General features: G+C 42.2%; 1 protein-coding gene across 2 annotated transcripts in view; it reads left to right on the top strand.

Annotated features, from left to right (window-relative positions):
* Nucleotides 1–18,576, top strand: part of lrrc31 (leucine rich repeat containing 31) — a 38,679-nt gene that overhangs the window by 15,966 nt on the left and 4,137 nt on the right. The window contains exons 1-2 of one of the 2 annotated variants that reach the window (XM_039617000.1): nucleotides 11,956–11,999; nucleotides 12,657–12,796. The exons of the other annotated variant lie outside the window; for it this stretch is intronic. Coding sequence (XP_039472934.1) covers nucleotides 12,727–12,796 — 70 coding nt within the window. The 5' untranslated portion in view covers nucleotides 11,956–11,999; nucleotides 12,657–12,726. Of the gene's footprint in view, nucleotides 1–11,955; nucleotides 12,000–12,656; nucleotides 12,797–18,576 lie in introns of those variants that run through there. 2 annotated transcript variants of the gene reach the window in all.

Genomic DNA, 18,576 nt, shown 5'->3' with positions numbered 1-18,576 from the left:
CATCACCCCCACCGGCCGCGGCAGATGGTCGTCCCTTCTGAGCCTGGTTCTGCCGGAGGTTTCTGCCTGTTACAGGTAGTTTTTCCTCCCCACTGTCGCCAAGTGCTTGCTCATAAGGGATTATTAATTAATTGGGGTTTTCTTGCTGCTACTGTAGGGTCTCTATCTTACAGTATAAAGCAACTTGAGGAGACGAGTTGTGATTTGATGCTATATTAAACATCTTAAATTCAACTGAATCTTAAAATGTAATATAGCATCACATCACCATCAAATCAACAACTGAAAAATAAAACAAAATAAAAATAAAACCTAAATTAAAAACAGTTTCTGATTTGTCTTGTGCTTTCAAAATATATCGTGGCTCAAGAGTTGGGAGTTCGCCTTGTAATCGGAAGGTTGCCGGTTCGAGCCCGGCTCAGACAGTCTCGGTCGTTGTGTCCTTGGGCAAGACACTTCACCCGTTGCCTACTGGTGGTGGTCAGAGGGCCCGGTGGCGCCAGTGTCCGCAGCCTCGCCTCTGTCAGTGCGCCCAGGGTGGCTGTGGCTACAATGTAGCTGCCATCACCAGTGTGTGAATGTGTGTGTGAATGGGTGGATGACTGGGTGTGTAAAGTGCTTTGGGGTCCTTAGGGACTAGTAAAGCGCTATATAAATACAGGCCATTTACCATTTCAAAATATATTGTCAAATATGAAAAGCTGCATTTATATGCTCTGGTCATTAGTACTGGTATTTTAATGTAAGCAAACACAGGAGCATACACCGATGAGTAAGTACTACAGATGAAGATGCAAAGAAACCATGAAATAATTAATGAAATAGTGAAGTTTATGAATAAAATAAACAACTATTTTGTTTTACAAATCTTGTCAAACTTGTAAAACAGTCTGAGCTCTTCAGTCATCAATATCTCTCCTGAATACCTGACGCTTCTCTCTGAAGTGGATACGTTGCCTTTCTTGTGTAGAATCATCCGTCAACTCCGGCTTGACGATCTGGTCTCTTGGCCGTCAGGCGCTGTGTGCTAGTTCAGTTCAAGTAACTGGTCACTGGGAAAGCCCAGCATGTTTTTCAATAAATTATCCAAAAATGTCATCACGTCGGCCCCTTCTTTATCTTCACATATTCCATATATCTAAAGGTTATCTCTCTGCGCTCAGCCTTCCTGCTCAACCAGCCTCGCTTCTAGGCTGGCTTGACGTTCTGTTAATCTCTTAATTAAAGACGATGCCGCCTGTAGCAGCGTCTCAGTCTCGTCGAATCGCCCCTCTGCCTCTTCCATTCTAGCATCAACTCTTCTTAACCCTCGTCTAATATGTGCATATTGTTTGTTGTTGTCTTTCCTAAAGTCACGAAGCTCTTCGGGATATTCAGGAGGCTGGGCTCGTCTGTATCCGTGCCCTCTGTGGCTAACCTTAGCTCGGGAGAGTAGCTCCTATCCACGTGGCTTTTCTCTGTCTCTCTTCTGTCTGAGCTGTGCCTCTCAAACTTCTTGTGACTTCCCCGTTTCCATATTTAAAAGCAATCTCACCTATTATCAGAAAGATTACCGTATCTTATTATAAGAGAAATGACTCCCACTTCCTGGTGTTTGGAGTCTCTACAGTAAGCAAATGTGGGAAAGGGTGTGGGTGATTCTGGGATTGATGCAGGAGGCGACAGAAATAAAAAATAAAATATTACATTTTGCTGTTATTGACTTTGCTTTACAATATCAAACACTGAGCCAGATGCACAATAGTCATGTACATCACACGTAAACACATTAATGTAAAAAACAAAGAGGTTAAGCCATCAAAGTGTGTGTAAAAGAAGTGTTTATGTCTGTCTTGCAGTTTCTGTTCCTGTCCGAGGTTTGCAGTGGAGAGCTCAGACCACACAGGACCCCGTCCTCTCCAAACCCTGCTCAGCTCTCTGGTACCAGCACACCCACGCACAACTGGCCACCTTAAAAATTGTACAGTTTTGAGCTCGATAACCTGCAGGTGAAAAATCTGTAGATCAGTCATCGCTGCTCTGTGGTGTTAAGATGCTGAATACAAGGAGAATAAAAGTGGATTATAATCGATACCAAAACGGATCTTTATCCATGGAATCAGTAGCTTAAAATCAGGAATTTCAGGCTTCATTATCATGGTTAATTTAAGAAAATAAATAAAAATAGGCGTGACCATATTTGACGATTATGAGCTAATTCAAGGAAGTAGAAAACTGAATAATAATTATCCATAACTGTGGATGAACTGTCCGTTAGATGAACCGTAGTTTTTGTCCTTTGAGCGTGGCAGGTGGCTTCTTGATGGCTCACACCGTTCCCCCTCTCTCACCTCCTGCAGGGGCAGTGTCCAGCTCTCTCACCTGTCTGCAGCTGCATAAGAGGGCGGAGGCGAGTGGCAGCTCTGCTGATAGAGAGAGGCGGTCTGCAGGAAGGAGACCATGTCGCTCTGGTGTACCCGCCAGGTGAGAGACGATGCAGATGTTAAATGTACTTTTCAGGTGACAGCACCTGGACACTGCAAGCATCGTTCACACCTGTGTGTCTCCTTCTTCTGCAGGTATAGACCTGATCGCAGCCTTTTACGGCTGCCTGTACGCCGGCTGCGTTCCCATCACAGTGCGACCGCCTCACCCTCAGAACATCTCCACCACCCTGCCCACTGTTAAGATGATTGTCGAGGTCAGACTCTTAATTTGTCTGTTAAACCGATGCGGTTTCTCTTTCAGTCAGACCTCCAGGGTTCAAGCTCTCGCTCCCAGCTAATTCCAGACTCGTATGACTCTGGCTGACTTCTGATCTTAATTTCTTCTTCTGTCTTTCTCTTTCTAATTGTGCAGGTGAGTCACTCGGCGTGTGTGATGACCACCGCCGTCATCTGTACGCTGCTGCGCTCCAAAGAGGCCATGGCCACGGTGGACATCAGGAACTGGCCCCCAGTCCTGGACACCGGTACAGCGTTTCATTCACAGGGAAATCACGCTCGCATTAAGAACGTTAATTTAACATAAATGCAGGTCGTGCACAGCCGCCTCACAATGCAGTCTGAGTAGTTCTGGTTGCAGATATAAACCTAAAGAATGCACATTAAATGAAATCCTCTGCTGTGATGAAACCTGCCTTTACAGCTCCATCACTCTGTGATTTATCCAAAAATAAAAACTTGCTGTAGCTGCAAGTCTGTGGAGTTCCCCACCACTGCTTTAGAGACTCGAAGCACCAGGAAGTGGGAATAATTTCTCCTATAATAAGGATTTTTAGGTCCCTGAAAACAAAAATGAGCAGATTTTATCCAGTTTGGTAACTTTTACATCACTAGAGAAGAAAATATAGCCACATTATTATAATTACTATGGTTATTTTTGTATTTTTGGAAAAGAGGTTGCCCAGTTTTGATACATTTGGAGGTTTGCAGCAGAGACAGAATCATGTTTTCTGCTTATTTTAATGATATTTTAATGACTTCAGAAACCAGAAGCCTGATTGTTTGTTTACACAGAAGGACTATATCGGGTCTTTTTTAAAGTTACTTTCAGGGATTTAGAATCTCCGAAAAAAACCTATCAATTTTTATTACTTAGAGATTTTTCAGCATCTAACAAGGACAAAGTAAAATTGTCCTGATTTTTGCGTAACTTTAAGAATTTGAATGTGAAGAGAAGAAAAGATCCATGAATGTAATGATTCAAAGGGTTCAAATATCTTTGAATTTATGTGCTTCAATATATTCGCATAGGGGTCTGCTGTTGTTGGCTCAGGCTGTGAAATCCAGCTCGACTCTGACTCACATCTACATCTGGGGAAACCACCTGGAGGAGCCCGTATGCCCATATCAGCATCAGCACCCTGCAGACACACAGGTTAGATGTGACTATAATGGCTTCATCAGATTTGGACTCTCAGAGAATAAAAACCGTTCAGAAGTCGCCTGAGAATGATCAAGATTTTAGGATTTCTACACAGCTGAACAAATTCCTTGATATCCATCAGTGTGTTCAATGGTTCACAGCATTTAGAAACTGTTCATATTCTGCATAGTTTATATCACTTCAGTTCATATAATGAATGGACCAGTGTCTACTTTTAATAGTTTTTTGTTTGTTTTTATCTTTTCTTTGTGAATTTATTAGTTCTCTGGGGACGACACAATTTTTAAAATTTTATTATAACATAAAACAAAGAAAAGGGGGACATCAAACAAAAAAAAAGTTTTTTTTATTACAATTTGGTCAAAATTAAAAGAAAACTTATCCACTAAGTAATTTCATCTCTGAGTTTCCCTGTAACAGCAAGAATGATGCTCAAAGACGACCTCGTTCCTTCCAAATTGATTTTATTCCAGCTGTAATCTGAGGTTAGTACGGATCATCTCCAAACAGACTCCTGGTTTCTGGAGTTTTGTTACGACAGTCTGAAGCGCCTCCTCCCTTCCTGGGTCCTCCTTCATCTCCAGCAGGAAGCAGAAGTTCAGAGCTCGACCTTCGCGTGTCGCTGCAGAGGAAGAGGAGCAGAGTGAGGAGGCGTCTTCAAACCGCCGATATGTCCGTGTTCACTTCCCCTCCCTCCAGACCGCTTCTTTCTTTGTCACCGATTCTGTTTCTAGTTTTTATGATCACATTCTTGTGATAGCAGGTTGCTGAGGGTCTCCACTTTGGTTGCCTCATTGCAGGCTTCGTGATAGGTTCATCATTTGGCGACCTCCAGGGTTTACTGGGGCAGTTGGCAGCTGAATGTGAAACAGGTCAGGGAAGAGTTGCTCCCTCAAGTGAATCAGTTTAAGTATTTCTTGGTATTATTTATGAGAAAGGGAAGAGTGGAGCATGAATGATAACTGAGCACCAAAGGGCAGTTGTCAGTTTTGATGTTGATCTACGTTCCTACCTTCACCTATGGTTACAAGCTCTGGGTACTGACCAAAACAATGACATCACATATTGTTGGAGGAAATCTCCCAAATAGAAGGCTGCCAAAGTAAAACAGAGACACAGTGAGACAATATAATCAATCACATGTACATGGGGTGAACGTCTCTAATGAGAGTCACACAGTACACTTCTTTATTGCAGGTTATATAGGCATGTAGGTTACACAACAGACGGAGGCAGTCTCCGCCTGTTCTCAGAATATAGATTGCTTAACTGACAAATGCATATCTTACTAAACATTCTGTCCGTACTATACTAAACGTCTGCTTAAGTGGCATTTTCCGTTGCTCTTTACACAGGAACTTGTCTTCACAGGCATTTGATAAGCATAGGCAAGGTTTCATGTTTATCAGGGTGAATCGTCATTCAGAGTTTACACAATCACAAGCAAAGCATATTTGAATAATAAACAAAATCTTTTCACATTTCCCTCCTGTTGTTTAACTTTCACACTAGTTAAAACACCATTGGTTTATTATCTGTGCATGATTTCTTGCAGCGCATTTTTAATCAGCACGTCATACATTAGTGTATCACAGCATTTCAGTGTCAGGGGGATCATCATCATCTTCGTCCATGGGCAGTGTCAGGTATGCCTGCACATGAACTGCAACAACTTTATTAATCATTGATTGTACACATGGCAAAATACAAGAAGTAAAACAACAGAGTAGGAGTAGAAGAACTCCTACAAAACCAGTCCTTTATTAAAAGAGATTTCCAGGAACCACTCAACAGCCAGGTAAGCCAATCCTCAGTGTTCGTGACATAGTCCTGTTGCTGAGCGTCCCTGAGTTGTTTCAGCGTGCGTAAGGCGTCGGTCATGTTGGAAGAGTGAACATTATCTGGAATGTACGTACAGCATGTGTTGTTAAAGAGTATACAGAGTCCTCCTTTCTCGGCCAGAATTATGTCCAGTGCGACTCGGTGTTGCATCACAGTTATGCGCAGGGCATCAATCTCTTCATTTTGTTGATTGTTGATTTTGCACGAGGCATTCAGGAACAGTCCAAAGCGGTAATCCAAAGTTTCAATTCTTAACATGTTCTTTCCGGTGCCCACCCATGGAAACAGTGAGTGGAGGACCTTTTGTCCGGTGGTCCAAAGCTTAAATTCCTCTGGCACATCACTGCCATAGATGGGGTCATGTGGTTGCACTGCGGAGACGTCTCGTCGTTGTCTTGTAGTCTGAGAGATATTTACAGCTGACATCCTGAAGGTGTGGTCTGAAATGAAGATTGGGGCACAGGTGCCCGTCCATCCGGGTGGCAGTATGAAGTAGGCACGTTGTCCACACAGCCAGGCCATTCCCTGCACCCAGTAGGTGCCGTTGCTGGGCGTGGACGTGTTTACAGGTGCGCCCTCTCCGTTGGCTGTGGTTTGGTTACAGTTGGTGGTGTTGCCTAGGGGTCTGTTACCGTTGTCTTGTCGGTAGCACATGGAGTGGTTCTTCCCTGGGGTTTGGTCCAAGAACACTGGGAAGTGAACGGACGTGTTCCGATTCGTCACGTTGAAGTTGATCCAGAAGAGCTGGTCACACGTTCCGTTGTCAAGTCCAGCGTTTTCGACGGTGATTACCTCGTATCGGGGTGGTCCCTGAAAGATACTAAGAAAGTTAAGCGCATAGATGACAGAGCTTGTCTCATCAATGATGATTTTCTTATGTTGATAGCCAATGCCCGCGAAGCTGGCAGCGCACTTGGCTTGTGTTTTATTCATGTCGTTTCCATAAAAAGTGGGATGTGTTGAAGTGCATGGCATGTGGGAGCAGACGTAACATGCAGTGTTATTAGGCTCTCCCTTAGTCCTGTCATGTACGTAGCGGTACCATGCGTTATTCATCCATGGGTGAATGTGGTCTTGTGTCATGTCACGGAGGTGTGAATTGTCATGCGTCCATCTCGTCCGTAGGTGGTGCTGTTCGTTTTCTGTACCATCCTCTAGAAACATGAGGAGTCCTGCTGAGAGTAGGAGGACAGCCACGAGGACAACAGGAGTCTTCATGGCGACCAAACACACCTAGGTCCCCAGGTGAGTAGACTACTGGCAAGAAGCAGAGGGCGGGATATACCCAATCAGCCCTCCCTTCACCAGTCAGATCACCTGAGGGTAGGGGTGCCGGAGTCTATGAGTCTGGGCTGTCACTCACTTTCTTGCAGTGGCTTTGGTGAATCCAAGATGGTCTTTCTGCTATCTTACAGGCAGTTGGTGTGGTGATAAGCACTTGGTAGGGTCCTTCCCAACGGGGCGAGCTCCAATTCTTTCTGTGGAGAACTCGGATCAGGACCCAATCACCTGGTTTCAACCTGCAAGATACTGGAGAGTTGTTTAGAACAATCTCTTTATTTTCAAGTAATTTCAAGTTGTGAGTTTCTGAGAACTTTGTGTCAGTCTCATCCACATTTTTACCAGGCCTATACACTCAGGCCATGGTTTCCCTGTTTCTTCCATGCATTTTCTCAGTCTCTGTTTTATTTCCTAGTGCTTCAGAGACCTTACTGATTACTTCATTAACAAAATGTGTCCCATTGTCTGATCTTATCAGAGTGGGGATGCCATATATTGAAATAAAATGGTTGCACAAACATTTTGCTACTGGCATCTGCTTTTTTTACTGGATAGATTTCTGGCCATTTTGAGATCACATCTATGATCACTAGAGCGTATTTTGAGCCTTGACATTCATTTAGTTCAATAAAATCCATGTGGATTGTGTGAAAAGGATGAGGTGGTGTGGGAAAATGACCTCTCTTTGGTCTAAGATTCCCTTGTGCATTGTGTTTTTGGCAAATCATGCATGTTCTGACAAATTCTTTTGCTGAAGTTTCGAAATTTAGAGTGTAAAAGTGTTTTGGAGATTATATCTCCTATCCTCCTGTTGACGCATGGAGAGTAACTCCATGTGTCACTAAAACTGCTGTTTTGTGTAGAGATTTTGGAAGTATTGGTTTTCCTTCACAAATCATCAAGTCATCTCTTAGTTGCGCTCCGCATTTCAGCCATTTCTTTTGCTCAGCTGTGGGAGCTGCTTTTTGTTCATCCTTTGTCAGTAAAATTGTTTCCCTTTGTAATTTCATAGTCATTCTTCTGATGTGCTGCACACTTGCAAACTGCTAAATGTCGCATCACATGAGGAGTTTCCTCCCGTGTAAACAGATGTGTGCCATGATAAAACCTTCTCCACACACTAGAAACAAAAAACTAATTTCAACCGTTGTTACATCTTATTCACTTATTTTATAATACAGTTATTTTTTCAAATCTAATATCAATCAACTAATTTGCATATCAGCTTATAATGCGCTAAATTGACAGGTCAACAGAAATGCACGTTCAAAAGATTATCACAAAAGAGAATTTCCTCCATACAGTAAATTACTTGTGTTGCATCAATCAAGCAGAAAGCATCTCACAATTTATTGCATTACCAACTAAATTTATTGTCTGATCACTGCTTGGTCATACCAGACTCTCTCTGTGTCTTTATTTTTCCTTCTCTGTTTTCACAAACGTTTCACCTATTGTCCTGCAAGCTGGAGAGTTAAATGTCAGTAGTGGGTAAATTCAGCAGTTGATAACAAAACTATTAAGTTTTTCCTGTTTTAACACCAATGTGAGATATAGAGGCGCACATATAGTGTGTGCTCTAGTGTAAGCTGCTCTTCATTGCATGTGTGTGTGTTAGTACGCTTGCATGCAGGGCCTCTGGGCCTGTCTCACCCAAAAGGGCATTTTCTTAACAGTTGCCTTTCACTCGCGTGTGTTAAGAAAGGCAAATGTGCTTGTAGCAGTTGTGAGATTATTATGCTGTCATATATTACATTATACCTGTAATCAAAATGAGTGAATCATGATACTGCTGTAGGCCACATCATACTTCTTGTGTAAACAGTATGTAGTTTTAGTTTGCATCACACTTCTTAGTTAAAAGAATTTGAAGATCATTAGATTTATTAGATAGGTTAGGTAGCACGGTGGCACGGTGGTTAGCACTGTTGCCGCACAGCAAGAAGGTCCTGAGTTCAATTCCAACATCAGGCCGGGGTCTTTCTGTGTGGAGTTTGCATGTTCTCCCCGTGTTTGCGTGGGTTCTCTCCGGGTACTCCGGCTTCCTCCCACCGTCCAAAGACATGCAACTTGTGGGGATAGGTTAATTGGAAAATCCAAATTGCCACTAGGTGTGAATGTGCGAGTGAATGGTTGTTTGTCCCTGTGTGTTGGCCCTGCGACAGACTGGCGGCCTGTCCAGGGTGTACCCCGCCTCTCGCCCTATGACAGCTGGGATAGGCTCCAGCGCCCCCCGCGACCCTGAAAAGGATAAGCGGAAGCGAATGGATGGATGGATGGATGGTTTGTATTATTCTATACTGCTGATTTACTGTGAGTGAGTTACACTGTTTCATGACATTTCATACTGCCGAGTTATGAAGAGAATATTGTATTCAGAGAGTAGGGGCCTCTCTCTTTTTTTTTCTTTTTTTTCTTTGTGATAGTAAAGAGAACAGAGCACATGCCACGGGAGCGTCACCCCCACCCTTGGTGGAAGCAGAAAAACAGGGAGCCAAGGTCATAACTCAGGCTCACAAAGAGTCAGAAAGAATGTAACTCACTCACAGTAAGCTGCCGGCAGACTTCAACGTGGGCTTCTCGCACCGACGGGACCTGGTGAGGCGCCTTCTGTGAGAGCTGCTTTAAATAGGCTGTCTCATCCGGCTTCAAAGGACCAAGAAATGTTGGAGGAAATCTCCCAAATAGAAGGCTGCCAAAGTAAAACAGAGACACAGTGAGACAATATAATCAATCACATGTACATGGGGTGAACGTCTCTAATGAGAGTCACACAGTACACTTCTTTATTGCAGGTTATATAGGCATGTAGGTTACCCAACAGGCGGAGGCAGTCTCCGCCTGTTCTCAGAATATAGATTGCTTAACTGACAAATGCATATCTTACTAAACATTCTGTCCGTGCTATACTAAACGTCTGCTTAAGTGGCACTTTCCGTTCTTCTTTACACAGGAACTTGTCTTCACAGGCATTTGATAAGCATAGGCAAGGCTTCATGTTTATCAGGGTGAATCGTCATTCGGAGTTTTACACAATTACAAGCAAAGCATATTTGAATAAACAAAATCTTTTCACACATATAAAACAATGAAAATGAGTTTCCTCTGAAGGGTAACTGGGCTCTTTCTTAAAGGTAGGGTGAGCAGCTTGATCAACCAGAGTGAATTCGAGTTACTGCTCTGCCACACTGAGAGGAACCAGTTCTGTGGTTCAAGCATCTGACAAAGCTTCTGCTGGGAGGAGTGTTTTGGGCATGTCCTACCAGTAGGAGGCCCAGAGCAGACTCAGGACACGCTGGAGGGATTACATCTATTAGCTAGCATGAGAATGCCTTCGTGTTCGCCCGGGTGAGCTGGCAGATTGGGCCCAGACTGCTGACCCGTGACCAATAACAGATGAAAAACCTCAACAGCCTTCCATATCACAGTTTCTGGACACTTGTGCCGGCAATAAAGCATGAATCATCCACACTGCACTAAATTTACTGCGACGGTTATTTGTTTTGTACTGTGGAAATCTCAGTAGTTTTTGTCTGAACAGGAAGTTCTGCTTTTGCGTTTTTCATTCAACATTTATTCTGTCAGTTTAAAGTTTAAAGTCGCCAACATGTGTCAGACGCTGGTCCCGCCTTTCATGGTGACATCACCAGAGACAGCCCCGCCTACCTCAGAGCCTCCCCTGTCATGTATTGATCGTGATGATTATGACACCAAGTGCAACTAAGAATGTAAAAGTCCACGACCAGAATGTTTAAATGCTTTCTAATTATTAATGAATATCATTAGCGTGTTTGTGTGTTTTGTCTTTTCTTTGCCGTCATTTGTTACTAACAAAGACAGTTTACATTCTGTATGTGTTTTCATCTTTACCAGAGTTTTTAGAAATTGTTGACAAAGTGATTTTATAAAATATTTAAGTGGTTCAGGTAGAGCCAACTTTTGAATTACCATGAATACTTACCATATTGTACCTGTACAGCATGTTTTCTATGAGACAGATTTGTAACAGAGGCCTTGCTCTTAGTAAGTTTGAAGTCATTTCCTGATTTGTTTTGTAATCTCTGCTCTTTCTGTATTCTGCTTAATTTGCATGCTGCCTTTAGGAGTTTTTCTCTTTTGCATTTGAAGATAATTCATTGAATATACTCAGCTGCTTCCCTTTGTTGCCTCACACATCGCTTTGTGAAGCTTTTCAGGGTCCATTATATATATTTTTTTATTGCTGTTTGACCCTGTAGACTATTTACTGGACTGCTTGTCTTCCTGTTTGTAACCACTGGCTGTTTTTGACTAAAGATTTGGATTTTTTACTTTAATACAGTCTCTGCGTGTCCTCCATTTGTGTCCTTGTCCTCTGTGAATGTGTCACAGATGTTTTCATTTTAATAACACAACCTTCCCACGGTGACTTGCTGCAGCATTAATTCACAGCACATTTGAGAAGAATTCAGATTAATACAGTGATATGTGTTTCCAAAATGAATCATCTATTGACATACATAATTAATGATTTAGTAATGTATTTAGTTATTTCGTTTTGTCCTTCTTGATGCCCCATACAGTAAACATGATATACTTAATTGAAATAATTAAATGTGCTTTTAATGTGAAGGAAATTATGTTTTAATTAATTAACAATATATTTACTTAAGTATTTATTTCTTTATTTCCAGTTGTGAATAATAAATTACACATTTAATGAATTATTTAATGAATGGCCTTTTGCACTCTCAAACGATTATACACTTTAACAGCGATTTGAATATATATGTTATATTCCCTCTGTGGTATCAGTACACTATTAGGGCTTATACAGAGTCAGACTGATACACACGGTAGCTTGTTCTTCTTATATATATATATATATATATATATATATATACACACACAATTCTTTATACAATTTTAATAGGTTTGCTCATTTGCTCATCCTCCTCCTTCTTTGTTCCCTTTGTTTTTAAGTACCTCATATATGTTGGGATTCTTTAGCTAGTTAGCCATCACATTAGATGGCTAGAGTAGTGCTCACCTCCAATTATCTGTTCAGAGTAGTGCGGTGCTCTGAACGGATAATTGGAGGTGAGCTTCCCTCCCTCCAAGACATCTACAGGAAGCGGTGCCTGAGGAAAGCGGGAAGGATCATCAAGGACTCCAGTCACCCCAGTCATAAACTGTTCAGACTACTTCCATCAGGAAGGAGGTTCTGCAGCATCCGGTCCCGTACCAGCAGACTGAGAGACGGCTTTTTCCACCAGGCCATCAGACTGCTGAACACGTCATAGACACCTCACCTTCACTACTGGAACTTCAACATTATGCACTCCATACTATACATTAATGCCACTTGTGTTGCACATGTCCAACTACCAACCTCTGTATATTTTATATATTTTATTTTATTGTTTACTCTATTTAATTTGTAAAATATGTACACACACACACACACACGTAGAAAAACATATTTAGTATACACATCCAGTAATGCATACACTCTTATATATTGTACATATATTTAAGCCATTCTTATATTTTGCTTGTTTTATGTTATTGTATTTTTGCACAACTCTGTTGCTTGTGAAGCTTGCATACAAGAATTTCACTCGCATGTACTGTACCAGTGTACCTGCACATTTTATGTGACAATAAAATTGATTTGATTTGATTAGCAAACTGCTTCGGAGCACAGCTGCCGGAGTCGCGGGTTTTGTTGAATCAGGCGTTGGACCTGCTGGAGGAATGCTCTGCGATGATGGTGGAAAACAGCCGCCATTCAACCCATTTGAGAGATTCAAAGAACTGGCTACAGGTATGATTGAAAGTTTGAGAACACCGACTTCAAATCTTACGTCACTTCCTCTCTTTGCCAGCATTGCGACATTCAATATATTTGAATGATACGGTTAGCGCCCAGTTAGCTCCTAGCATTTCTCAACAGCTCTGCCTCCTTTTCGACTACCGGGACATTTAAACAATGGATAATCCGTATACAAACAAATTCATGCTTTTCTCCTCAACAGACAGCGTCCCCCGATTGAACAAAAGCTCCGTAAAATAATAAGAATGGCGCCTAATTACAGACTTCATAATACAGACTTTGTAATAGGTCACGTGAAGATTCATCAGCCAGATTAAGTGTTTACTGACAATTGACAGTGATAGCGGACATCATCATCACTATTCCAATCAATCCTCTCCACACAGACAAGCATAAACACACTTGACTATCGCTAAATCAAATTTAACACGCATTTGAAATGACGCTAATTCAGTTTATAACAGGGTTCATTCGCTCGGTCAGCAGGTGGCGGTATCCTCGTACACTGGGGAGTAAACTGCCATTAAACGAACAGAAGAAGAAGAAAACATCTGCACATGCGCGGTACGGATCGAGTAGATCCGATTTGTACGGTCGGACTGTGCACATGCGCAGTAAGGATCGGGGAGTCCTGATCCGTAACTATCTTTTTATTTTTCGTTTTTGTCTACATTGTACTGAAATGCTTCATTATTGCAAACATTTGAAGATATACTTATTATTCTTAACATCTTAACAGATACTCTGACCCGTAACTATCGTAAAACGCTTCGACCGGAAGTAGACACCTTTCGCGGATGCGGGGAACCGATCGGGTTTCCGGTACAGATCGGGTAGTGACAGCAGCTTTCAAAGCCTTTTGTGTGCGCATGCGTGAGATCGCTCACTTGTGTACACGTGCATGTAGGTGAACGCTCACGGCATGACGTCACACAGGTCAGTTCCTTTCTGCTTTGATCTTGCAGCACGTGACCTCCACCTGAGTCCATAAATAGGGGTGAAACAGCGGGCTTTATACCTGAATCTTGCAGTTTGCATTTTTAGTTGTGGTACGTTAAGTGTACAGACCGCGATCTTCCCTTTATGAAAGCTTTCTGGAAACGGATTTCCAACGTAATTGTAGCGAAGCTAAGTCATTGACAATGTCTTTATCCAGTGTTAGAACCCCTACCCCCATTAATTCAGAGGCTATTTTACCTGCTATCAGCGGGTGTTTCGATAGGCTCTCTGGATTACAGTGGGGCTTGATAGAAAATGGGATCTGGGACTCCGATGTCCAAGTAGCACTGGCTGATATGATTACTGATGTCATACAGTCAGTTAGCGCAAGCACCATAAAAACTTCAATTCTAGGAGGTCAGGACCAATTAAATGATGCGTCATTCCAGACATACCTTAGCATAGCCGTGACAAAAATAAGCCCCATATTGGGAAACTCTCTCTCAACCAGCTTTGCTGCTGCTCTTAATGTCACCCATGAGGAGTGTGACAGCGCTGTGGAGCTGACACAGATGGTTGAGGAGGAGATCTCAAATAAAGTCAACTCGGGTTGGGTTCTAGTCCCAGAAAACCCTGATTCTATTTATGTCACCAGAAAAATAACGAACATAAAAAACCTCAGATGCATGGTTTCTCATGCTTTCTCATATCTGAAGAGATATAAAGGTAAGCTGAGCTGCCTGTGCATGAGGGGGGCTTTACCCAGCTCCTTTAGTTCAAGCGATGAGAGCCTTGAATCCAAGCTCTCTGAGATGGGAACAATTAAAGAAATAAGTATGGCTCTCATGAGGTGGAGTACAGACAGAGAGATAAGTAAAGATGACGAGGACTGTCACAGAGAACTGCAACCCATGGAGGAAAAAGAAAGTGATGAGTTTGCAGAAGCTGAGGACAAAGCTCAAAGTGATGTTGAAACAATCCTCAACAATCTGAATTATTTACATGATGAAGTTGATGCAGATAAAACTGCAGCTGACATTGTAAATGTGTTAATTGCTAACATTCAGTATCCTGATGCAGAAGATATCACATTAAGTGAGAAGTGTAGCTCACCCAAGCCTGCTTTTGATGTGGACCTGGTGATCAAAAAGGTGAAAGACTTTTTTGCATCATGCGCCCTAATTATAAAACCAGATGAAGTAAAACAACACTTCTTCAGGTTTGCTAAAAAGGAATTTGAAAAAATGAACAGTGAGCTGAAAGATCATTTGAAGAAAAGCAAAGGATTTTTGACCTTTCAGAGACAACAGGCAAACTCCCCTGAGAGTGAGAGAGCTGACGCCAGGAAAAGCGAACACATGAATCCCTCAGAAGTTCCCAGAAAATCACCAACCTTAGAAACCACAGTTAAAAGTTCTTCTCCGCTCAAATTTACAACAGTCTTGCCAGTTCTGAATAAACTGTTTAGTAAATTAACACAGGCAGGACACCTTGACCTGACAAGTAAGGAAATCAAGATGTTTTCAAGAGAGTTGACAGATAAAGTGTACGACCATGTCCAGTCAACATATCCAGCCCCCACGATGCAAATGGGTAAAAGTCTCTCAGAGTCTGACATCTCTAAGACTTCACAGCGTGACTGTAACGTACCCTCTGCTCCTGATGTGGTCTATGTGCTCGTAGAAGATTCAGTGGAAAGGTTCTTACAAAACCTTCTTTTCTGGTTGGAGAATGAAACTTTAACCCAAACTATTATAAATGACAAAATTTCTGGTGCCGTGGAAGATATAGTAAGAGTGCTGACCCCATCAAAGGAAGAAGTCATGATTGGACCAGATGCTGGTGAAACAAGCGACAGACTGTTTACATCACAGTCAAGTCCAGTTACTGATCTCACCAATCAACCAGTCTGTGTGAGTGCAGAAGACCCGGACCTGGTTTCAAATACAAGCAGTGATCAGGCATCAGTGTCTCACACTGAACCCACAGAGGGTCAAAGTCAGCCAGCAACCTCTGAAAACCCAGAGGAAGAACGGTCAGAAACATTAGTGTCAATTTATGCTAAGCTAATTGCCAATCAATTTAGCACTCTTCTAGCCACGAAAATCGCACAAAATTTGCACAAAAATACCAGAAATCTTCTGGATCCAGAAAAATTAGACTTAGTTATCAACCGTCTGACAGATTTGGTACTTTCTGAAGTGAGATGCACCGAATCCCTGGAAATTCTTAAAAATAACAGGGTTAAATTAGTCAAGGCCACAGCTGAAGGCCTTATCAAGGAGTTTGGATCTCCAGACAAGTTCTTCAATGTAATGATATCAGAAGATTCATCTTTTGACGACACTATTCTGAAGCACCTAGCAATGAATCTCGGTGATCAGGCATCAGTGTCTCACTCTGAACCCACAGAGGGTCAAAGTCAGCCAGCAACCTCTGAAAACCCAGAGGAAGAACGGTCAGAAACATTAGTGTCACTTTATGCTAAGCTAATTGCCCATCAATTTAGCACTCTTCTAGCCACGAGAATCGCAGAAAAGTTGCACAAAAATACCAGAAATCTTCTGGATCCAGAAAAATTAGACTTAGTTATCAACCGTGTGACAGATTTGGTACTTTCTGAAGTGAGATGCACCAAATCCCTGGAAATTCTTAAAAATAACAGGGTTAAATTAGTCAAGGCCACAGCTGAAGGCCTTATCAAGGAGTTTGTATCTGCAGATAAGTTCTTCAATGTAATGATATCAGAAGATTCATCTTTTGACGACACTATTCTGAAGCACCTAGCAATGAATCTTGGTGATCAGGCATCAGTGTCTCACACTGAAACCACAGAGGGTCAAAGTCAGCCAGCAACCTCTGAAAACCCAGAGGAAGAACTGTCAGAAACATTAGTATCACCTGATGATAGGCTAATTGCCCATCAATTTAGCACTCTTCTAGCCACGAGAATCGCAGACAAATTGCACAAAAATGCCAGACATCTTCTGGATCCAGAAAAATTAGACTTAGCTATCAACCGTGTGACAGATTTGGTACTTTCTGAAGTGAGATGCACCGAATCCCTGGAAATTCTTAAAAATAACAGGGTTAAATTAGTCAAGGCCACAGCTGAAGGCCTTATCAAGGAGTTTGGATCTGCAGACAAGTTCTTCGATGTAATGATATCAGAAGATTCATCTTTCTACGACACTATTCTGAAGCACATAGCAAAGAATCTCGGTGTCTTCATGAATCCTCCAAAGAAATCCAAACTCGCCAGGTTTTTCTCAGTAGTGTTAAAAGCTTTTAAGAAGCCGTTCAGCTGCTGCTTTAAAGGCAGTACTGATGACTAAATTGTCATCTTGAATTTTTTCAAATACCTCTTTTAAAATCTTAAAGCAGTCTGGCCTCAGAGTTAACATCTGAGGTATATTTTATTTTAAAACTATTTCATTCGACTTTAGTTAGACTGAGAAATATTCTTCATTGTGTCTCCTCATTATCATTACCATCACCCCCACCGGCCGCGGCAGATGGTCGTCCCTTCTGAGCCTGGTTCTGCCGGAGGTTTCTGCCTGTTACAGGTAGTTTTTCCTCCCCACTGTCGCCAAGTGCTTGCTCATAAGGGATTATTAATTAATTGGGGTTTTCTTGCTGCTACTGTAGGGTCTCTATCTTACAGTATAAAGCAACTTGAGGAGACGGTTGTGATTTGATGCTATATTAAACATCTTAAATTCAACTGAATCTTAAAATGTAATATAGCATCACATCACCATCAAATCAACAACTGAAAAATAAAACAAAATAAAAATAAAAACCTAAATTAAAAACAGTTTCTGATTTGTCTTGTGCTTTCAAAATATATCGTGGCTCAAGAGTTGGGAGTTCGCCTTGTAATCGGAAGGTTGCCGGTTCGAGCCCCGGCTCAGACAGTCTCGGTCGTTGTGTCCTTGGGCAAGACACTTCACCCGTTGCCTACTGGTGGTGGTCAGAGGGCCCGGTGGCGCCAGTGTCCGGCAGCCTCGCCTCTGTCAGTGCGCCCCAGGGTGGCTGTGGCTACAATGTAGCTGCCATCACCAGTGTGTGAATGTGTGTGTGAATGGGTGGATGACTGGGTGTGTAAAGCGCTTTGGGGTCCTTAGGGACTAGTAAAGCGCTATATAAATACAGGCCATTTACCATTTCAAAATATATTGTCAAATATGAAAAGCTGCATTTATATGCTCTGGTCATTAGTACTGGTATTTTAATGTAAGCAAACACAGGGAGCATACACCGATGAGTAAGTACTACAGATGAAGATGCAAAGAAACCATGAAATAATTAATGAAATAGTGAAGTTTATGAATAAAATAAACAACTATTTTGTTTTACAAATCTTGTCAAACTTGTAAAACAGTCTGAGCTCTTCAGTCATCAATATCTCTCCTGAATACCTGACGCTTCTCTCTGAAGTGGATACGTTGCCTTTCTTGTGTAGAATCATCCGTCAACTCCGGCTTGACGATCTGGTCTCTTGGCCGTCAGAGCGCGGTGTGCTAGTTCAGTTCCAAGTAACTGGTCACTGGGAAAGCCCAGCATGTTTTTCAATAAATTATCCAAAAATGTCATCACGTCGGCCCCTTCTTTATCTTCACATATTCCATATATCTAAAGGTTATCTCTGCGCGCTCAGCCTTCCTGCTCAACCAGCCTCGCTTCTAGGCTGGCTTGACGTTCTGTTAATCTCTTAATTAAAGACGATGCCGCCTGTAGCAGCGTCTCAGTCTCGTCGAATCGCCCCTCTGCCTCTTCCATTCTAGCATCAACTCTTCTTAACCCTCGTCTAATATGTGCATATTGTTTGT

This window comes from Oreochromis aureus, linkage group 9 (assembly GCF_013358895.1).
Source record: "Oreochromis aureus strain Israel breed Guangdong linkage group 9, ZZ_aureus, whole genome shotgun sequence".
Lineage (NCBI taxonomy): Eukaryota > Metazoa > Chordata > Actinopteri > Cichliformes > Cichlidae > Oreochromis > Oreochromis aureus.
This window is presented reverse-complemented; position numbering and strand designations above follow the sequence as displayed.